Genomic DNA, 24,856 nt, shown 5'->3' on the forward strand with positions numbered 1-24,856 from the left:
AGCTCATGAATTCGTATGATAAACTGTCAAAACGTTTTGAGAGGTAAGGCCGGGTTCATTAAAGATCGTTACAATATGTAAAAAAGGTGAAATCTGTAAAACTTTTATAAAGGGAAACATCCAACCAAAGGCCCTTTTTAAATAGTAATGTAATGATATAATATAAAGTATATTTCACATGATACAATATACCTTGTACACAATTTGTTGATGCTTTACAGGGACTGACGACAACATGGGCGAAATATTTTAATAACGCTGTAAAATAGTTGAATTAAGTTAAAATGAGTTAAAAAATTTTTCATGAAACTTCTAAGAACACCTTTATGTATTTGCGAAACAAAACCACGAGTTTTGAGCAAAAGGAAATATTCTCGCCCATGGGCGAAATATTTCAAAAACGCTATAAAATGGTTGAATTAAGTTAAAATGAGTTAAATTTTGTGTCATGATATTTGAAAGAAATACATTTATGTATTTGCGAAACAAATGCATGAGTTTTGAGCAAAGGAAAATATTCTCGCCCATGGGCGAAATATTTTCAATATCGCTATGAAATCGTTGAATTAAGTTAGAATGAGTTAAATTTTGTGTCATGATACTTGAAAGAAATACATTTATGTATTTGCGAAACAAAAACATGAGTTTTAAGAAAAGGAACATAGTCTCGCCCATGGGCTTACCCATGGGCGACATAGTGTAAATATTGAGTTTTTGAACAATTCTTTTTTCATTTTTTCTTCCTTGGTATGTTCCCATGAAAACAGCATGTTTAATTATGTAAATACCTTTGACCGAGACTGGGTAAAGACCGTAGAGTTGGCTATTGGGTTTCCAGAATAAAAATGGGACGTGTTGATACCATGTCGAAGGATTTGCTGTAGTCCATTAATCTACATGTTTTGTCTTTCTTGAATTCTCTGTGTCTATTTCAATATTCATTTTTTGTGTCTCTCAGGATACGCTCATGTTGTTCATGGGGAGTCTCATCGTCGCAGTTGCTGTAGAACGCTGGAAACTGCATAAACGTATTGCACTGAGGACGTTATCGCTCGTTGGTCCTCAACCTAAATGGTAAGTCCTTACTCCCATCATCAGAATAGTCCCGATAACCACACAGGCGTTACAGTTGTGGATTTTCTCGCTTTCATCATCATACAAAGTTTACAATATAAATAATGCCAAAACGACAACGATGCGTACAACATTCAAATGAATATAAATACAAGGTTAAGGTATAAGGTTAAATATACCACGCTAAAAGACACATTGTTGACATACACAACTGCCCAGATGTTCATGCCACTCACACGCGTGCTAAACGGGTTGAGCACCCATTGAACACGCGTGTGCAACGAGTGACCCACGCGTGTGCCATGCGTGTAACACGGGACCGGATTTCAGACTAGCCATTGTGACCAGCCGGCAGTATAAGCGAAGGTCTGTCACTCATATCTGACACTCCCATTGTACCCGCTTTACAAACTAAGTTCACCTGTTTAGATTGATAGATTATGTGATGAGAAAGAATTTTTTTTTGGTGTGCTCAATTTTTTTCACTGCGGTCACCCTGAAATCCAAGATGTCCGCCAAGATGGCCTCCACTTTTCTACCTAACCTATTAACTTCACTATATATCCTATTTGGTCATCAAATATTAATCATAAATCACTACTGACCATCAACAGCTGATGTGTAATATATACATTTTGTTTGGGCACCAAATTTAACATTTAAGAACGGAATTACTAGTTCCAAATGGATGCCAAGTTCAAATTAATGATATTCTTTAATCGAAAACGAGGTATTTTTTTTATGGATATACCAATCAGAACTTCAATTTGGAATAGGATAATACAAATCAACCACTTTTGGCTCAGTAAATATTCATTAAAGGTATATTAGGTTTCATAAAACTAAAAATAATGACCAAAAATATGGAATTCATCTGTCAATAAGGGTGAGAAATAAAAAAGCATAGCATCATAAAAATATCTTCTGCACTGTAAACCAATACATGCATTTAGTATATTCAATGGATAACGTCATTGAACAGTTAAAAAAAAACCAATAAAAAACCCCAAACATTTAAAGTGGTTATGCTTATAATCACTACTATAAACAGTTGTCTTGCAAGTAGTACAGGAAGTGCTGTCTCAGGATTGTTGCCAAGGACAAACAGACTCCACTGGAGTACAAAATCGCCCCCGAACTGGACGCAAATCCATATCTGTCTCTGAGGATAATCTTCTATCATGCATCATCAGCAAAAGACCCGAACCTCCTCGATATAATAATGCTGCTCAACTGCTGACTACACTGGAATCAAAAAGTGCAAACAAGGCTAAGGAGGTCGTTTTGGTATGGCAGCTGTCCCGAATGGATTTCAACTTAGGCGAAAACGTGGAACCACCAGAGCAAGCTGTCCCAGGATGGAAGGGATTTAACAGCGTCACCCAGCCCTCTACACCAAGGGAGCCTCACAGAATTGGATACTGCCAAACCATCCACAAACCCCCTGATCATAGTGTGATCTATACATTTCTGACCAGTTCAGTTGAGGTGACTTACAAAACAATGGATGATGATCATGGCAGAGGTTCTTGTTCTGTCCAAGTGGTAGTTGATATGGGAATATGGACCAAAGCCATAGAAGTTATCCACAGCAAACGGGATTCTGATCCTGAAATGAACCGAATTGTGTTGTATCAGGGGCCATTTCATACCAGTATGTGGTTCATGGCATGTGCTGGTTTCCTCTTTGGTAATGCTGGACTGCGTGACATCTTCATTGAGGCAGGAATTTTGGCAGAAGGACCAGTTGTCAAGGTCCTTCAAGGAGAGCACTGGGAGCGTGGGTTCTATGCCCACACGCTTGTTGCTGAAGCTTGTGAGAGACTTCGTTTTGCAGCGTTTGTCAACCACCTTGATCATGGAAGATGTCTTGAAATCTTAAAGTCTGAAATTGATGGTAATCGTCATGATATGTCAGCTGAGAGACTTGCCACTCTAACAACCTCAGACACCTTCAGATTTGTGTTGTCAATCTACAACTCATACATCAAATCTCTTGGACCAAATGGAAAGTTCTGGTCAATGTATCTCGAAATTGTTGGGATACTCTTGCGGCATGTGCGAGCTGCTCGAACAGGTGACTGGAAACTATGTCTACACTCTGAAATGGAAATGCTCCCCTGGTTTATTGCCTGTGGAAGAAATGTATATGGACGATACAAACCTCTCTACTTGCTCATGATGCTGAACCTTGAAAACACACACCCAGATTGCCAAGAGCAGCTTCTTAATGGATCCCTCTTCACCATCCAGAAGAGTCAAAATAACCCATTTGGCGGAGTTCCTGCTGACCAAGAAACTGAAATGGCTGTTAACAGAGATTCTAAGGCTCCAGGAGGTGTAGCAGATATCAGCATGAAACCAGCAGCAACACGGAAATGGGAAATCCTGTCAACTCAGAGAGCTGACTTTATGAGACGTTGCACTTCTCTGACTGGGGATGAGAAAGACAAACCCTTCATTGCTGATGATGCAGGCAAGATACGGGTAAGAGAGGATGAAGAGAAAGTGCAGCACATCATGAACACAATAACAAAATGGAACAATCCATTTGAAGGTAAAGGACCACTTTGTCACATCTCATCTGGTAGACAAGCCACTGAAGAAGTTGCAAGAGATATGCTTCATGTCCATAATAAAGGACAATCTGCGCTTATGACCTTTGTGAAGGAGAGATTAGAAGAAACCTGTTCTTCAACTTCTTCATCAGATGAGGATGTTCCAACGCTGAGTTCAATTCAGACAGAAACTCCTACAACTCAGGTAAAGAAGAGTTTCTATGATGCATGGCCAAAACTTGCTCTGCAGAACTTTGCCCTAATGACAAAGAAAAAGAAAACAACAGTAAAAAGTCAAACAACAAGACTCAGAAATACTCAAGATGACTGTCATAGCTGTGGAGAGAGGTTTATCAATAGATGAAGTTATGGCATTTCCACTCGGGCCTTTGCCATATTCTCTAGCAACTGCTGAAGGATAATTGGCTAAGACATCAAAGTCTGTACTCATCCACGAATTAGAAAAGATAACTCAACAAGAAGAGACTCCCTGCCGAAGGACACACCAAGCCATCATTTTAGATGCTATGGCACAGATTCAGCAATTGAAACTTGCTAAGAATGCCACATTTGGTGACCTGGCTGAAGCCATAATGAGAATGATCCTGAGACATGTTTCAACAAGCAGTACTGCATCTGTGCATTGGGTAGCAGATATATATCCAGAAATGTCAATTAAGAATGCTTAACATGAGTCTCGCTTGCTGTCTGCAGAAGGAAGCTTTGCAACTACAATAAACAGCCGGGATCAAGAATGAATGGAAGAGTCACAAGTATGCATCCATAATTGGCGATCATACCCTGTTTGCAACAACAGAAAATACATGTTATGCCTTCAGTGTGTCCTCTGGACGGATGGAATGCCAAGAAATTCAAGAGTTGATATACAGGATGGAAGAAGCTGATCAGAGGCTTATTCTTCACGCAAACTATGCATCACATGAAACTCCCGAACCTGATGTTGTTATCATTCACTCACCGGACACAAATGTCAAGGTGTTAGCAAAAGCTGCGTGTGGACTGGAATGGAACAAATCGAAGTGCCTTTTCTTCACTGGTTCTGGATCAAAAGCACGTTATCTGGATCTTAAAAGAATTGGAAGGACTCTTGGAGAAGATGCATGTGAAGGTCTTATAGGAGTTCATCCTTTCACTGGTTGCGACAGTACTAGTGCCTTCAAGGGACGAGGAAAAATGGGCATACTCTGGCTTCTTCAAAATGATGCAATCTTCTGCAATGCAATGGCTTCACTTGGAAAGAGCTGAGAAGTAGCTGGCGATCTATTGGAATCGTGTGAAGCAGCAACTTGCATCTTCTACAGCTTCAATTCCAGAACCAAACATCTGAATCCGGTTTTGACATACAGTGTAAATACACTGCGGACAATCATGTTTGGATCAGGTACATCATATCCAGAGAAACTGCCTCCATGCCAGAATGTTCTGAGAAAGAAAGTACAGCGTGCTAATTACCAAGCATTCCTCTCCAGAAATCGTCTGAAACAGGACCAACAACCACCTTCTCCAAATGGACATGGATGATTTGTGGCAGATACAAAGTTGGAAATTGAATGGATGGATGTACAACCAGCACCGTCATGAGTCCTAGCAATGACCTGCTGCAGCTGCAAATCTGATTGCCGAACAAAGAGGTGTGGATGTGTGAAGAACAGTCAGAAATGTACAGGACTGTGATCTTGTGTCTCAGGATGCCAGAACAAGTCAAGAAACACTGGTGCTGTAGTGGACATACTCCCTTCGGAAGATTCTTCAGTTGAAATACATAACTGATGGCGATATCCATGATTCAGACATGAAGTCAAACTCATCTTCAGACACAGACAGTGATATCTGAATCAACTGAAAATGATGCATCTGAATTCATTAAAGCTCTTCAAACATCATTTACTGAATCAAATACAATACTAGTTAGTGTAAAACATTTTGACATCATGAAAATGGACTTTGATTTAAAAACAATTTTCCTTCGAGTTTGAGTCTAATCTCAGATATGTAAATATGTTGCATTTTTTCTACAAAATTCATTATTTAACTTTATAAAAGTTCTATTTTTTGCAGAATTCTGAATTATCTTGCATTAAAAATGTTTATGTGCACCTATAAATGCATTTCTGATTTTGAAAAAGCTGACTTGTTATTGTTTTGACAGAGTAATGAGTGCATTGAGAAATTTTCCCACTTGGGCGGCCATCGTGGACGCCATTTTGTATTTCGGGGTGACCGCAGTAAATTTTTACGAGCACACCAAGAAATAATGTTAGGTAATGGTTTAAGCAAGCTAAAAAAACATGGTGAACTTAGTTTGACAGATGGGTACAATGGCACCCAAAAACTAAGCATGCTACGGGAATCAGACCCTCTATTAGTAGAACAGTAGTGAATTTAGATACGCGTTCATTGCAACCTCCGAGTTGACACGAATGTCGCGTGTTGGTTGGAGTGACGTGGCAAGATGAAACACTTCTATTTGTCCTTCAGATAGCTTCGGAAGCAGATGTCTGTGTTCTGGTACCAACTGTCTATTCTATGTTCTCTTGTTATTAGTATTAATTAGTGTCTATTATTTTGATTTTTATTATTATTATTGTTATTATTATTATTAGGTCTCAATGCCTGAAAGGCAAGAGACCTATTGTGATCGTTCGATTTATTATTATTATTATTATTATTATCATTATTATTATTATTAGGGCTCCCTGCCTAAAAGGCAAGAGCCCTATTGTAATCGTTCGATTTCTTAGGGCTCCAAGCCTGAAAGGCTGTAGAGCCCTATTGTAATCGTTGTGTTTATTATTATTATTATTATTATTATTATTATTATTATTGTTATTCCGCCGTTTTTTGTACGAGACCTGCAAAAACAACCAGTGGCCAAAATAGACAGCAACATCGGCACCAACGTGACGCAGAAACCAGCAAAAATCCAAGGCCATAGACCCGATGGCTAAGGGCAGATAACTCATCAAAGTTTTAACTTCAGCAGCATTTATCTTCGAAACTAAATGTCCAATGACTTCCAGATTTGCCATGGGGCTGCGCAATCAGATGCCCATCATTTTGTACTGCGGGACCATGGTAGCTACAACGCACCGTTTAGCAGCCATATTGGATTTGGCACTTTCTTTCACCATTTTTTGTCAGTACTTGTCTCTCAAAATCTGCTCAGCTCAAACTACCAGCTCAAAAGCTTCCAAACTTTCAATACTTTGTGTCCAAGTACCATACTAAAAACTTCCGAGAAAAAAATACTCAGGTCAAAAGTCTTTCATTTTCCTGATAGCCCAAGTCCTGGCGATTCCAGAACACCAAACCGTTTGTCTGTAGCTCAACGGAAAACGAAACTACAGAGTGTTAAAAATGGTACTCTTCGGCCCCCTGTCGTAAATTTGCCAAATAGCAGAACTCTAAACACCTGTAAGTCGGGAACTACTGGTCCAATTTCGGCCGAATTTCGTGTTTATTTGTAGAGTGAGATTGGCTGTTACGAAGCCTAATTGTAGTCACTTCGCATACAAGACGACGGAGAGAGAAATGATACATAATTCACGTATAACAACACAGGTAGAAACGGACTATAGAAATAGATTAACGTGAACAACTTGGTATAATGTATCGACATCGTAGTTTTTGTTTTGTGGAAGCTCATGTCTGAATTCACAATATACAACGGATGTTTATTGACCTCGCAGCGTGCCACCTTGAGGATGGGTCAGTCGATTGCATATTGGAGCGAGAGCCACGGTAACGGTATAGCAAGATAGCAGTAGCGCTGTAGTGTGCTAATTAAAGTGTATTGTATTACCACAACTAAAGGTATTAACAGAGGGCTAATCCGTTCACTCGATGTTTCGACGGTAGAAGTGACATTTTAACATGGTATGAGTGTGCTCTAGATTTCTATAGTCTGTTTCTGTATAGATTCTCTTCACGCTGTTTGTAGTACACTCTGCCAGTGGAAAGTGCACAGTTTCGCGTACTTGCACGGTAGATCCATCCAGTTGCTGCCTGTCTGAAAGGATTGTTGTAAAACATGTTTTGTTGTCTTTATAAAATGCTTTGTTTTTCCTTGGAACGGATTTCCGCACTATCAAATTACCCTTTTATGATACGAAACTGTTCATTATTGATAATTCCATTTTTTCTGAAAGATCCCAGATATAATGCCAACTTAAAGGAGTATTATTTACCAATATCATTATTGTTAAGAAACCAGTCCCTTTCTTTACTTACTTAAGTGTTATGATCTCATTTGTGTTTACAGAAGAAGAAGAAAATTATTTTATTTTCGTGTCACACAGTGTACAGCAGTGGCAATAAAAATACACAAATAGTGTGTACAGTGTCCGGCCATTATGGCCTACGAGACATGCAGGACGTCACATACATATGAGTAAAAATGAGAAATATCACTGTACATACATATGCATAAAAATGAGTTATCACAAGTTATCACCAGTTATCAGAACATTCTGATACTAAGATACATGGAACTAGGTTGGTAGAGACGAAAGACACAGTTGTCTTCGCTCATACATGTGATGAAGAAGCGCGGCTATGGGTCTGACCACCTTATTGTTCCGCATAAAGAACACGGTCTGATCGGCAGCGGACATCTGTATAAAGTTTGGAGTTGATTGAGAAGCTAAATTCCATAAATCATAGCGTAAATCTGTATAGAGAGAACATTCAGCAAAAAAGTGTATTTCATCCTCAACAGCATTGCAATTACAGAATTTACACATACGTTCAATAAGCGGTGTTTTGGGGCGGGTGAATCTTCCCAATTCTATTTCTAATGGCAGTGAGCCGCAGCGAAACTTACTTAATATACTGCGCTGACATCTGTTCATGTTTATTGATGACACAGGGTTCTACTGATAAAGAATCTTTAAATAATATGTTTGTACGTAACTTATTACCATTTACCTGGCCCGTATCGTTTCAGAGTCCATGTAACCAATCAGAATGGTCTAAGGATAACAGACATACTTTAAACAAGTTAAACTCTTCAGTAGAAATATTGTTTAGATCATAAATTGGTAAATGTAAACTGACAAAGTAGTTGAAAACTGTATTATTCCAGGATCTACGGAATTTTACTGACCATTTGCAAATAATACTCAGCATTCGGGATTGATCTGCAGCATGCAAACTGCGCCAGAACCGAAGAATTTCAATTTTTTGTTTTGTAAATGAGGATGTCCAGCACATTTCACCACGGACAGCCAAATTTGGAGTCTTTCTACCGACCGCTAAAAAAAATCTACACGCTCGGTTTTGGACGGCATTTATACAGCTAAATTCCTTAGTTCCCCAAATTGCCGATCCATAGGATAATATATGCTGGACCAAGTTATTGTACAAAGTTGTAAAAATGTTATAAGCTAAACCACAAGCTGCTTTGAATTTACAAATTATAACAGCAAGTGCCCTATTTGCAGATTTAGCTATTTCTTTAACTGTAAAATTCAAATCAAGATGTTCCTGTAGCCAAACACCTAGGTATTTACAAGCGTGAGTACTTTCAACCTGATCAGACCCAATTGTAAAAACAAAATCGGACATTTTACTGTAACTGGGACGATAGTGCACAATTTTAGTTTTCTTGTTGTTGACAAGTAAGCGCCAGCGTCCGCACCAGTTTGCTACACAGTCTAACATCCGCTGTAAAGAGTGGTCGTCACGTGCTACGAGAGCAACATCGTCAGCATACATTAAGATACTCAGCATGTCAGTGTCCAGGTGGATACCGCAGTGTAAGCTATTAATTTCAGCAGCTAAATCATTTATGAATACAGAGAACAAAGTTGGTGATAAAACACACCCTTGGCGTACACCTGAGCCTACTGGAAAGCGGTCTGTGTGGTGATCATTTACTCTAACACATGGCCAAGTATCGTCATACATTGCCTGGACTGCTTGAAGAAAATTACCGTTAACACCAATTTTCATAAGTTTATACCATAGACATTTACGATTAATTTTGTCAAAAGCTTTCATAGCATCAATGTAACACACAAATGTCGATTGTTTTGATAGTTTCCTATTATTTATCACTGTAAATAAGTTGTAAATGTGCTCTTGTGTATTTCTCTTTGATCGGAATCCGTTTTGTTCATCTACCAGTATGTTATTTACCTCTAGCCAATTACTAAAACGACAATTTAATATATCAGAATAAATCTTACAAGGCATGGACAGGAGAGCAATACCCCGGTAGCCCAACGGGTCGCGGGGATCAGTGTCACTTTTTTTAATTGGGTTAATCAAACTTGTTCGCCACGAGTCGGGGCATACCTTGTTATCAAAGCAATAGGAAAACATTCTAAATAAGATATCGATGCAAGTATCGTTCTTTAGGGCCTCAGCCGGGAGTAGGTCAAAACCAACTGCTTTCCCGCGCTTTGCTCGTGCAACTGCACGAACAACTTCCGACACTGTAATCGGTGAATCTAGGTCACGGGTATCAAACTGGCAGTCCACTCTCACCTGATTATTTGCCAACTCATCACAAATCTTATGGAAGTGACCATCATCAAAACTAGGAGATGTACTCTCAAGGAATAGAGAACTGTATTCATCTTTCCATGTATTCAAGACTACACCTCTATCTGTAGATATACCACTATCATGTTTCACCTCCCAGGGGACATCATACCCTCGATCATTACTGATACCAATCTTGCCTATTGCTTTCCAAAAGCTGCGCGAGTCACTGTCACAGTACTTATCTAATAGACGTTGTTGCTCACTGAGCTGATGTGCCCTTTTATACTTGCGTAATAGTCTATCAAAACATTTCCTCTCCTGAACATAGCTATGCTTGGAACGTTTTCTCCTGACTCCTTTACAGCTAATCGACTTTCAAACTTTGATCACAAACGCTTGGAAGACTTGGGGTTTTCATTGCTGATTGGTTGAATTGCTTCAACAAGAAGATGACAAGAGGTCACTGACATGTGTTGTTACTGTTAGATAATGTCCCAAGCTATCTCATCCCTTAGCACGTGTCAAATGTCAAGATCCATAACCAGTTGTGTGGAAAACGCATAACAGAACCAGACACATTGTACGACATGATGCATGGAGAGCAATAATGTTGTCAGCTGGATCTATATCAACATCGTATTTTTTGTTAGTTTGTGGTGCACGTGAAAGCTCATATCTGCATTTCCATGAATTCACCTTTTTATAATGCGACCCTGTTCATTATTGAAAGTTGCATTGTGTTTTCTGAAACATTCCTAATATTATGACAACTTTAAGAAGTATTATTTACCAATATCATTATCGTTTAGAAACCAGGCCATTTCTTAACTTACTTAAGTGCACTGATCTCTATTGCGTTTACAGGTAATCTTCTTATAAACTTTGATCACAAAAGCTTGAAAGACTGGGCTTTTCTTTTCTGATTGCTTGAATTGCTTCAACAAGAAACACGACAAGAGGTAACCGACATGTGTTGTTACTGTTAAATGTCCCAAGCCATCTCATCCCTTTGCACGTGTCAAATGTCAGCATCCATTTCCTGCAAATTACAATAACAAGTCACAAACATCCCTGCATGCTGGTATTATCCATCCTAAACAAATCCAGAGACAAAATGGACATTTTTTCTTTGTCAAAACGGACCGGTGAAATATCCTATTGATAACCCAAATCGTATTATAGTCGTACACAGTAGTGCACATATCCTTCCGCATATCGGAATGCACTTATATAACAACAGGAGAAAATGCCTTAATGGTAATAGATTAGTGTCATTAAGAACTCAGTTTCAATGGTTTTTAGTACTCTGTATAACCAAAGTTCGATTTTATGAAATGACATTTTAATGGAGAACAGGATCCGCTACTACAAATTACGATTGGGAGCCCGCCATGGCTGCTTGCAACTATATTTATCATTATTATTATTCCGGCGTTTTTTGTTCCAATCATAACTCAAGAACTACAGCTCGGAATTGGCACAGAGATTCCCAAAAGCAGATATCACAAACATCCCAAGGCCGTAGGCCCAAAGACCAAGGGCAGATAACAAAAACAACCAATATTTTTTTAACATTTAAGTCGGCCTATTGCTCCCCAACTGCTGGTCCGATTACTTTCAAAATTGGCATGTGTCTGCTGCTTTAGGTGCTTGACACTTTTTGTTCTTTGACTTTGGCAATTGGTCACGTGGTTTGGCAGCCATATTGATTTCAAGGTTTTCACGGTGTTTTGGGGGGTACATATCTTCAAAAGCATAGAACTCTGAATCCACTTAATGAAATGCTTCCAAACTTTCTGGAACTTGTCTCCATACACAACACATCAGACTGTTGATATCCGTCTTGGGTTATCATTTTTAGTTGAGGTCACATTGGATTTTGATTTTGATCATTTTTTTCGCAGACTTTTACTTTAAAGATCATATCTTATTAGGTTCTTCACAGAAACAACTGAGACTTTACATTAAGTTTTTTAGTCATATGAACCTCATTTTTAGTTCTTGGCTGTGTGCTAAAAGTAACAATGCTTGGTTGCAATATTTAAAAACAGATTTGAGTGCAAATACTGAATGAAGCACTCGTAAATCTAGGTAGGTAGGATTATCTCCCTTTGACTGTCGACTACCCTTGAAGATGAGGGTTAGAATTGGTCTTTAGCAACCCATGCTTGTCTTGAGGGGCAATTTTCTAGATCGGGTGGTAAGGCTCCCTGACTTGCTACTTTATTTCCCAATTGCAAAATGCTACCGTACCACCCATGCCCCCCGACACCCCCAGAACAGGCCAGTTTCTTGTGGTGATGTCCAGCCTGGAACACCCTGGAACACTAATGACTATATTTTGATGGAGTTGGTTCAAGGAAACCATTTGAGGATTCGAACATGGTCGAAGCCAGAAATGGGTTTAGAAGATCCTGGTATGCCCTGGAGCCATCAATTTCATAGCGGCGATGTGCCACACGCGCTGCATACATTGGAAGGCGTTGGCACAAGCAAACCATGTAAGGATTCGAACACGAGGATTCGAGGTCGGAAATGGGTTAAGAACTCACTGGGACACACGTGGTGATGTCATGCAAGCGGTTCCTTGCATTTGACGGTGTTGGTACAAGCAAACCATATGCAGATTCGAACATGGACTGCGTGTGAAATGGGTTCAGAACATCCCGGGACGTTCTGGGACACGTCAATGTCGTAGAGGCGATGTCTCGCAAGCGTTTCCTTACATTTGACGGCGTTGGTACAAGCAAACCATATGCAGATTCGAACATGGACTGCGTGTGAAATGGGTTCAGAACATCCCGGGACGTTCTGGGACACGTCAATGTCGTAGAGGCGATGTCTCGCAAGCGTTTCCTTACATTTGACGGCGTTGGTACAAGCAAACCATATGCAGATTCGAACATGGACTGCGTGTGAAATGGGTTCAGAACATCCCGGGACGTTCTGGGACACGTCAATGTCGTAGAGGCGATGTCTCGCAAGCGTTTCCTTACTTTAGACGGCATCGGTACAACCAAACCAATTGCGGATTCGAACATGGACGAGGTCGTAAAGAGGTTCAGCACTTTATCTAAGCAATGCGACAGAAACCCGGGGTCCTGGCGAAGTCAGAACACTAATCCGTTTGACTAGCTCAATGAACAAGTGAGCTATTTGACCCCGGACTATTTGACCCCCTGCCAACCGGCCTGCAACCCGACCTGCCACCCAGCCTGCCACCCATCCTGTCACCCTGCTACAAGCTGCCGCACAGCAGACCTCTGAATAGCAGACCTTTGAACACTTGTAACTCGGAAACTACTGGTCCGATTTTGACCAAATTTGGTGTGTGTATGTATTATGGTAATCATATTGTCCTTTTGTAATCGTTCGATTTATTATTAGGGCTCTATGCCCTGGGACACCCTTGTACACGTCAATTACGTAGCGGCGTCTTTATTTGACAAGGACTAGAATGGGTTCAGAACACCAAAGAATGCTCTGGCTCCCGCCAATTTTGTCAAAACGGACTAATGACATATCAAGTAATAAATTATTTTATAGCATACTCATGTGTACTGCATTTATAAAGTGGATTCAAATTGACTGGAACTAAATGATTTATTGGTATGAGGGGCAGTCGGGTAGCCTAGTGGTTAAAGCGTTCGCTCGTCACGCCGAAAACCCGGGTTCGATTCCTGACATGGTTACAATGTGTGAAGCCCATTTCTGGTGTCCCCCGCCGTGATATTGTTGGAATATTGCTAAAAGCGGCGTAAAACCATACTCACTCACTCACTCACTCACTCACTATTGGCACGAGATGTATTTTGCTCAAGTTCAAGTTCAAGTTCATTTATTCTCAAAAACCATGTTTGGTGGTACAAGAGCATATACAGTATACAAAGACAAATGAAAAATTAACTAATATATAATGATGAAATGCAGAATTAATAAATACAAGATATTATACAAGATGGCTGGAGTTAACATTCTACTGTTCTTGTAAGAGATAATACCTTCGAGAGGTATTTTGATAGATTAATAATTTCTTTGGCGCCTTTGGTTGTAAATAATTTAGCAAAGTTTGGTATACTTGGATATTTTGTTATGAGAGATGGTAAGTACGTTTTTCTTGCTCCACAGAGAGTTTTACAGTAAAATATGTAATGAAATTCATCAGCAATAAAAAAAGATTTACAAAGATTGCAAGTTCTCTCACATCGTGGTAGGTTCTCCCAGCGGCTAGTTTCTATCGGTAGATTATGATTAGATGTAATAAATCTTAGCAAAGGAATATAGAATCGCTTTGGAAAAGATAGATATGCGTCAAATATGGATACGTCTTGAGATATTTATAATAAAGTCCTTTTGAGCTCGAGGCAACATCATTTCTCCACTTTTGGATAAATTGATCTTTCAGTATTTGTTCCACCTGTGAAGCTAGCCATTGGGTAGTACATGAGCTCGGGCTATTGAATACATACGTCAAACCAGTTCCATCTAAAATGACTTTAACCTTTAACAACCAGGGGTTTTCTAGTTTTTCATTATTCAAGGTCAAGTAAATATAGACAAGATTTGAAAGTTTATTTACACCGTTATGGTAGGTTAATTTATGCCAAAAGGAAATGAGACGTTTGTACATCTTTATCGTGATAGGGAATCTGCCGAGTTCACCATAGAGCATAAAACGAGGGGTCGAGTTCCTTAATCCTGTAACAAGTCGAAGAAATTTTAGATGGATTTTTTCCAGATATTCAACATTTTCAAAACACCAAATTTCGGACCCATAAATTAGAATAGGTAATATCATTGTACCAAAGCCATACAGTAAACAATCAAATGGCAAATCGATATTTCGTGATTTTTTCAACAGACTGAACATAGCTTTTGTAGCACTATCAGCGAGATCTTTAATACTTGTAACCAGTCTTCTATTCCTATGAAATGTTATGCCTAGGTAGTTATATGTGTCAACTATATCAAGTCGTTTGTTGTTATAACAAACATTTAATTTTGATGTGTTTGCTGGTCCACTCCCAAAGATAAGAATTTTAGTTTTGCTGATATTGACTAACAATTTCCATCTATCACGATATATTTCGAAGGAGTCTAATCCTTTCTGTAATCCTTGCGGCGATTCATCAAATAGAACGGCATCATCTGCATACAGTGAGATCAAAAGTTGTATGAATAGTTCAATATAGTTGTCTTCAGAGCAATCTAGTTTAACACCATTACAATTAGAGTCAAGAAGGTGATTTTCAATGTCATTAATAAATATTGAAAACAGTAAAGGAGATACGTTTTCTCCCTGTCTAACACCAATATTGCAGTTGAAGTAGGCTGATTCATTGTTATTACATTGTACAAGAGATTTTATACCATTATACATTGCCCTGACTAGTGTTAGAAATCTCCCTTCAATACCAATGTTTTGCATTTTATTCCACAAACCTACCCTCCAAACTGTGTCAAAAGCTTTAGTGAAGTCTATAAAAGCACAATACAATTTCTGCTTTTTATTTTTCAATATTTGCATTAGGTTATAAATGACAAATAGGTTATCAACTGTCGAAAATGATTTCCTGAATCCAGCTTGGGCTGAAGTCAATATATTGTTTTCATCTAAGAAATTTGAAAGGCGATTGTTCAATATTTTAGTAAATAGTTTACCCAAACAACTTAGAATAGTTATAGGTCTATACAAATTTGGATGCGATACATCCAAATTCTTTTTGTAAATTGGTTTAATTATTCCAGTCAGCCATGACTCGGGGAGAGTACTTGTTTCAAATACCAAATTAAAGAGTTCAGTTAATAAAGGGGTTAATAGTTCACAGCCAACAATTTTTAGATATTCATTTTCTATAAGATCTACGCCGGACGCTTTGCAACGTTTCAATCGCTTAATGGCTGCACTAATTTCTTCTTTTGTAATACTACTATTTAGTGTTTCACAATTAAGTTGGATGTTATCATTAAATGTTTCGGATTCCATTTCCTCTGGTTCTGATTCATTAAGTGATTTGAAAAAGTTGTAAAATACATCAATATCTATATTATTATCGCAGTCAGTCTTGTCACCGTTTAGTATTTTCCAAAACTTTTTAGGGGAGTGCTTGTATGACTCTCTAAACATTTGACCAACTTCATCTTTATACCGCTTTATATGTCTGTCCAAACACTTTTTGTAATTTTTTTATTCAAACTTAAAAACACGTTAAAAACATTATAAACAGAGTAGTGCTTTCGAAGTCGTCGTTTAGCTTTGTGAAATTTCTTACGAGCATTATAGCATTCTGGTCCGAACCAGGGTTTACATGTTCGCTCCTTTTTTATAGATACCCTATGTTCCCGGGTTCCAAGAGTTTTCCGTGCCGCGTCCGTGAGCACGTGCGCGACCTCGTCAGTGATGTAATTGACATTTACTGGGTCAACTGGATCAAGCCTAGCTGCATGTGCTTTTTCTTTGATATTGTTTATCTGGGTGGTATCTAGATTTTGAAGAAACTCTCTGGATTTCTGAGTATCAAATCGTTTAGGTTTAGGGCAAAAGTTGTGGGTTGTGTTAGCGGTTCTTTGGATACCTGTCTCTGATTCCTGTTTAGTGCTTTTAGATACACTAAATCGTACTGGGCAGTGCACATCTGAAAACAGTGGGGAGAAATCAAGAATATTTAGATAAATAGTGAGAGGTAAGCATGCAGGTGAACATATGACATAATCTACAACACTTGCATCTTTACATGTTATTTTACCAATTCCTTTGTCATGTCCAATCCTACCATTACATATAAACCGATTCTGATTTCTGATCATCAGCTATGTCTTCAACAGTAACAACACTAATATCTATTGTAGTTCCTATAACATTATCATAAACGACATCATCAACAGCATCATCATCCTGATCAGCAACCTCATCATCATCATCATTATCATCATCATCATCAACAACAACAACAACATTAACATCATCATGTCCTATGTCTTCAACAACACAATCAATATTATCTATTTTATTTCTGACCACATTCAGCTGCCACTTTTTGTTAACTTCATCTGGATTTGCATTATGAATACTATGATCAACATTATTCTTGTTACTTTCATTTTAAATATGTTGGATTCCCACATTACTGACATGATTCATGACATGGTCACGCCGTGATATTGCTGGAATATTGCTAAAAGCAGCGTAAAACCATACTCACTCACTCTTCATTACCATTTGCATCATCAACCTCACTCATAATATCTGTTACAGCAATCTCTTTATGCCCTGGTATGTCACCATTATCATCACAATTCTCTTTATCTGTGCCATTTTCGAGTTGATAATCTTCATTTTTGATCATATTACTAATTGCATAGATAACATTATTAGAGTGAAATGTGTTACTACCTGATATGCTATTGGGATTGCTGCTTGGTAAAGATAGGTCAGTCACATCCTGAGAGGGGTCTATGTGTATTCCATTCTTAGTATGAATGAGTTCATCCTTCTCAACATAACTAGAGACATAATCATTATATTCATTACCACATGTGGCTGCAACATCAGCATCACTCATAAAATTAAATATGGTAACATTTCTCTGCTCTGTTATGTCAAACTCATTTATAACTTTATCAGCACTATCATCAAAATTGTCTTTAATTTTGTCATTTTCAAAGTGATTGTCTTCATCTTTGATCATATCACTGTTTGCATTAATAACATTATTAGTGCAAAGGATGTTGCTACCTAATATACTATTGGGATTGCTCTGCTGAGACAAATATGGTAGTTCCTTGGGCAGGGATTTACAGGTTAATAGAAAGTTATTGATACCTGTAGCACTTGGTGAAGTTAGGAGAGTCACATCATGAGAGGAGTCTAGGTCTATTGGCCCCTGCCCACCAATGCACCCCTACCTGTATGAACCTCGGGTTCCTCTGCTGGGTACATGCCTGGGGACTCGATAGGGAGGGGGACGGGGAGGGGGAGGGGTGTTTTCTAGTCGGTTCTCTATGTAGAGCTTGTCTACCACTAAGCTAGCTCTCTTACCCTCTCTCCTTGCTACTTTCAGTCGAGGCAGCAAAACATCACGCCTATATTGAGCGATCTCCTCAGGAAACTGCTCTACTACCCCATAAGGTTTGCCTTTAAGTTCTTTTGCGCCATATTTGATACTGTCACGTTCTCGGGTGTAAAGGAATTTGGCTATCAGGGATCGGGGTCTCGTCTGCTCACCTCCCTGGGGATAATTGCGCTTCTGACCGATCCTGTGGACCCTTTTGAAATATAATTCTGAACTCTCTTTGTGCATTTGCTCCTTGATAAATTTTCTATGGATCCGCTCACTATCCTCCCAAGTCTCGTTGGGTTCTTCGGGGATATTTGTGAAGATGAAATTGTCACGCATGGATCTGCACCTCTGGTCAATTAGATTTTCTCTAAGTTCAGCATTTTCAGTTTTCAAGTCAGCCATGTTTTCAGCTTTAGTTGAGAGTTCTTTCATTTTCTTTTCGATCACTTCTTTCTCACTTTTCCAAGTGTCAAACTGGTTGCTCATAAAGCTAACGCTTACTTCTACCGCATCAACCCTTGTTTTTAAGATGTCTATTTCTTCCACTTTTGTCTCAGGTTTAGAAATATTTAGTTTGATAGCTGAAATATCCTTTTCAATTGAGTCTAATGATTTCAACTTACTGTCGATCGAGTCGAGTCGAGACAATATGGCGGCCCACGGTTGATAATCGATCGGTGATGGTTATGACTGTGTTTGGGCTGACGCTTGTGTTGATGTTTGGGGCTGGTTGAACATCTCTTGTTGGTTGATCTCCTCAGCATCAGGTAAGTTGTTGATGGTATTGAGTGCCTCTCTCACAATACTTGTTGTATCCATTGTTGGTTTCTTGCTGGCCTGAGACTGGTCGCGATATGTTATCGGGTCACTATTCGGGGAGGACTTCTTTCTTTTTCTTTTTGTCCTACTTTTCTTGCTGTCAGTGGCGGGTCTAGGCATCGTATACCATCAAAGCAGAGTAGATATGCATTCTAGGCGTTTGTAAAGCCTTCAAGGCGTTCGTGTATAGAATTTTCTTGTGAGCGACATCGCAGCACCACATGCTTGTCAGCCATCTTGTCGAGACACACATCGTTGCCCCGTTGCTCTGAGCCGCTACTCCGATTACTTTCACACTCTACATGTGCCTGCTGCTTTAGGTGCTTGACATCTTTTGTTCTCTAACTTTGGCCACTGGCCACGTGGTTTGGCAGCCATTTCCGATTCAGGGTTTTCACTGTGTTTTGGGTACACAGGTCTTCAAAAGCATACGACTCTGAATCCACCACATGAAATGCTACCAAACTTTCTGAGATTTGTCTCCGTACATAACACATCAAACATTGATATATTTGATGGGATAGTTATTAGTTGCGGCCATATTTGTTTTGATTTTCATACCCCCCGGCGTACCATCAACTCATCAAAGGCCCCTATCAGCCATAATCCCGTTGTTTATATTACTGGCTTTATCCTTTGTTTCTGTCACTGACTTCACCGACGATTGTCATCACTACCCTTGTGTGTACACAACAGGCCTCTCTACTCCAGTATATCAATATTTACTCTTCTGCATAAATATTATTGCCTCCTACTTGTATAGATACTTGTCAACCACACTCTGTATATCACTTGCTTGATAACGGTGATAGAACCTACACCGAAACGTCACTATTAATTGTAATAAAGAAGTTGTTCATCCATAAATTCTTATCTTTACTTAGTACTCCAACTTCTAAATGTCTATCAAAGAAGAAGTCTGTGAAATATCAAATTATTATTACATTATACAATACTCTTATTCACTGTTTTTTAAAGTGGATTCAAGTAGGCTAAAACAGAATGACTCAGTGCTTCTGGAAATCATAGAGCCCGCATCGCTGCCCGCACCTATATTTATTATTATTATTATTATTATTATTATTATTATTATTATTATTATTATTATTGAATTCCAGACAACATACCTAACCTCACAGCAACAAAACCGGTCCCATTAACATGACTATTCATTACTCATCATGGATTGGAATAGATCGTTACAATGATGAAAAGATCACTTTATCGACTTACAGAATATGACTCGATCGCAGTATCGGTAAATCTCGTAATCCACATCCCCTGTTGACTTTACTTATGCAAACCTAAGCACGATATGTCATCGTTTGATCGAATACAGGACTCTTTGCGGTTGGCCTATGCCACTGCTACTCTAAGCATAGGCCATACACGTTAACTTTTTATGATTGTTTCTGGAATGTTTTTGATGTGGATAACCCGTACCTCCATTCGAAATTGAATAGAAAAGAATCCATTTGTTTGAACGAAGTTCTTTGACCCACCTTGGTCAAATAAATACTGATTTTTCGTAACCCAAAAGAGGAAGTGATGTAAAGGACATATTTCACGCATATCAAACCACACAATATCCCTATCGCCATGATATAGAGTTACCCGCCCTTGAGTGGCTAATGACAGGTATTTTGTTTACCGAAATCAGCACCTATCAGTGATGTGTCATAAAAGTTGAAAAAGAAACAATGACACATTTAAGGCCCAATAGGTAAGTAAGCGCGCGCATTCACGATCCATTATAAATTAACTAGGCCTACCGCGATAGCGTATCGTGCAATTTTCATTTCATTTTGACAGCTAGCAGACGATGCGCACTCGTTGAACTTAGCACGGCCTGAAGTAGGGAAGGACTGCTAGAGCCTTCACGCCACCTGGCGTCAAATCGGCCGACTCGCCCCGTTGACTGCATCAATAAAGAGACAAATAATAGGGCCAATGATATTGCTAAACATAACGACATTGCAGAGAATTGTAGTCCGGAAAGTAAAACTACCCTAGGTGATAATACTCGTGATAATTGTATTACTAAGGATGTAAATCAGGTTGATGATGATGATAATGAGGATTGATTACCTGCTTAAAAGTAGAGCATAATTGGCCTTCAAGAGACAAAAACTGATTCCTTGGATGACTTACATATAGATGGATATACTCTATTTCTTCAGAATAGACCAGGGGCACTAAGACAATCAGGGGGTTTAGGTATAGCAATTAGACATAAATATGTAAATTACTAGAATATTACTCCTACTGAGGTAAAATGTGAGCATATTCAAAACCTGCAGAACATTTTTTTAATTTGGACCAAGATTTCTACTTAGGCAATGGCTCCCCAGAGGGGTCAAAGTATGTTACAGCTGAAATAGAACAATCTGCACTTGAGGTATTCTCAAATAGTGTTTGTGATATAATCTAGAACATATGATGTATGTGATTATAATAAATTTGATGAATATATACCCTTCAAAAAAAGAAACTGGACACTGACTTTCAAAATGTAATATAATGCGATTGTTTCGAAATAGGACACAGAAACCATAATTGAAACACTGTTTGAAGATCAATGTACACAATGTTCTTTCTGCGAACGCGTCGAACAAAACTCGTCCCACAGATGCTCAATCGGAGACAAATCTGGTGACCGGGGCTGGCCAAGGTAATGTCTGGATGTTGTTGTGCTGTAAGAAGTCCTGACAAACACGTGCAATATGCAGTCGATCGTTGTCCTGCTTGAACTGTCCGCCATGAACGTTGACGTGGGGAAGAACGTAAGGCTGTAGGATCATGTCTCTGTAACGCACACCTGTGAATGCCCCTGCCACATGCATGAGAGGCGTCCTACCACCGTGATGAATTCCGGCCCATACCATGACACTCCCGCTGCCAAATGGGACAACCTGCTGCACACAGTTGGGGGCGTAACGTTCACCCCGACGTCTGTAGACACATGCGCGCCCATCAGCATGTGTAAGTAGGAAACGGGACTCGTCAGTAAACAGTACATTTCTCCACCTTGCACGTGCCCATCTAACCCTCTGTTGGCACCAAAGCAGACGGTCCGCCAGATGACGTGGGGTCAATACATGACGTCGAACAGGTCTTCGTGCAAAAAGTCCAGCCTCCCTCAGGCTGTTGCGTACCGTTTGATCTGAAATTCTGCGTACCCCAGGGATCTGTGTGGTTGTAGACGTGGCTGTGGTAGTGCGGTCTCAGAGGTGTCGCAGCCGGATGTATCGATCTTGTGCTTGGTTTGTCACCCTGGGTCTTCCTGACCTTGGTCTGTCGTCAACTCTGGTGGTGTTGTTGTATCGGGTCCGAAGTGCGGAGATTGTCTGTCAGGATACGCCAAAGTGCCTGGTCACTTTTTACTGAGTTGCTCCAGCTTGTAATCTCCCAATGGCGTTGTTCCGTTGAGCTGCATTCAGTCTTGGCATTCTGTCACCGCCTCTACTGCCGTTATAAGGACTGTATGAACAGCCGTTGATGTGGGTTTTTTTTTATACCGATTCAGTAGGGGGGCCTGCTTGCCTAAATGCAGGATCCTGTGCTGCACGTTTTTTACAGGCGGTTGCGTTTGGATGAAGCTGTAAAATTGATCCCCAAACGCTACGTTTATGTGCTTTGCATGTGTTTTCGCGAATTATAGACACATCATCTTTCTGTTTGACTTATTCTGTTCTCATTTAATGTAATTATTTTAGATATTTGGCAAAAAGTGGTTTTACATTTATGTCAAGTTTCTTTTTTTAAGAGTTTATAATTGATGAATTTGATCTCGATGTTAATGAGATGAGAAAAGAAAAGGAGCCCGAAACTACACTGGATGACTTGAATTTGTCAAGGGTGTGGGGCACATGGGATAGAACTAGGATTAATAACTTAGTGAATAAACTGATTGATATTTCTAAAAATCTGAATTTATTTATAGATTTATAAATGGACGTCTGGGTACGGGTAGACTGATTGGAAGAACAACATGTATGGACAAAACTGTAATTGATCATGTCAGCGCTTCCCTTATGTGCCTACCCCTGTTCATGACATTTGGTATACAGGAGTTCTCCCAACTATTCTGTACATTGTCCACTCCAATTGTGACAAAACCTGACTCAGTAAATCCGCCCCCCCCCCCCGCCCCCTCAACCGAATCACATACATAAGGAGATGAATAAACCAAAAGGTTATGATGGAAACAAACTGACTTATTCCGCCAAAATATAGATGTTGAACAAACAAATAAACATAGCAGCTTGCCCACGCAACAATGTGACCCACTTGCCGAAAACAATCTTCGAGACAGCATAGCGCACGTGCTAACTGATGCTGCACGTGCGACATTTAGAGTAAGAAGCAGTGGTGGAAAAGGTGTGTACCGTAGTAAAACTGACAAACAATAGTTCGGAGATGAATGCAAGAATGACAAGAAAAATGTTCATCAAAGCCAAACGTCGTTTTAAGAAAAATAATGCAGTAAGAAATAAAATTGTCTTCCAACAGCATTCGAAAGCTTATAAACAATGCATGGACAAACAAATGCAAAATTATAATTGTAACCAGGGGTGTTCGTGAATAACACGGGTGGTTATATGATGAGGATTTATTATCAGTCAGAAAAAACGCCCTGAAACATATACTTAAAAATAAATATACACGTTTTAGAAAAAACGCCCTGAAACATATGCTTAAAAATAGATATACACGCTATTCCTGCCAGTCCTGAGACTCCGGCTGCTACTTCTATACCATGTACGATAGGCGCTGCGATTATAGTTGATAATAAACCAACACCAGCTACACCAAGTCCCAGGCCAGCTGTTACAAGCGCAGTGTCAACTCCGTCGAGAGCATTCACAGCTCTGCGATACTTTTTATACAATCCAAGGGTAAACTCCCTCTCCCTCTCTATTCGATGTTTTATGTCGGTTATTTGATGTAATCGAAATCCATTAACAGTATCCATCTTTTCAGATGCTTCATCGAGCACCGGAAATAAACTCATAATGTATATTATTATATCATATAATAGTCTTTAATTGATCTTGCTTAAATGTTTTGAGATACATCGACCTTATTAAATGTTATTATGCGGCATAAATATCTTAGTAAGAGAAATGTTTTCACTGTTATTAACTCCCTCAAGGGTTGCAACGGGTTATACTCCCATATAAATAATACTGCAACGCCGACGCTCGTGTTTCTTGAGCCATTTAATTGATAGACCTGGTAATATCTCGAAGGCATCTTCTGGTGCATCTCCAAACAAGACTTCAATAATAATTGTAGAAAGAGCAGGTATAGCTTTCAAGTTCTGTTTAATATCATTGAATTCAGTAACCAAATTTAAACTAACATTTTTTAATGCTTGACGACTCAATAACATATGACCTTGGTTTTCTGGCAGGGGAGCGACTAACACACTTTTTCGTTTTGAGGGGATATAAGCCCCGAGTACGATCCCACTATTCATTATCTTAGTTATTTGATGTATCTTACCCATCATCACATATGGTGGAGCAATGACGATATTCAGTTGCCATTCGATTTTTTCTTCGACCATAGTCCATTTATTATCATCGTTGCGAGTAAGTTTGTATGAAGTGTTTTTATTGAGACTACTAACGTCGACATCACTTAAATCTCCTAGATTACCTGTGAATACAACTTCTTTCCATTATTATTATCATTATCTTGTAAGTGTAAAGCGTATAACTTGCCATCGGTACCAGGTTTACCAAATCCTTCCATGTCTCCAAGATCAGAAAGCGCAATTGTATTACATTGTCTAAGGTTATGTGCTCCAGGGCCTAATGAATCAACCAT

General features: G+C 39.3%; 1 protein-coding gene across 2 annotated transcripts in view; it reads left to right on the forward strand.

Moving 5' to 3' along the window:
- LOC139456410 (Na(+)/citrate cotransporter-like) overlaps positions 1-24,856 on the forward strand; it is a 176,748-nt gene that overhangs the window by 94,551 nt on the left and 57,341 nt on the right. For both annotated transcript variants that reach the window (XM_071238113.1, XM_071238114.1), the window contains one exon: positions 959-1,074. In XM_071238113.1, the coding sequence (XP_071094214.1) occupies positions 959-1,074 (116 nt within the window). The remainder of the gene's footprint in view (positions 1-958; positions 1,075-24,856) is intronic.

Source organism: Haliotis cracherodii, unplaced genomic scaffold, assembly GCF_022045235.1.
Source record: "Haliotis cracherodii isolate W230 unplaced genomic scaffold, xgHalCrac1.p SCAF_11, whole genome shotgun sequence".
Classification (NCBI taxonomy): domain Eukaryota; kingdom Metazoa; phylum Mollusca; class Gastropoda; order Lepetellida; family Haliotidae; genus Haliotis; species Haliotis cracherodii.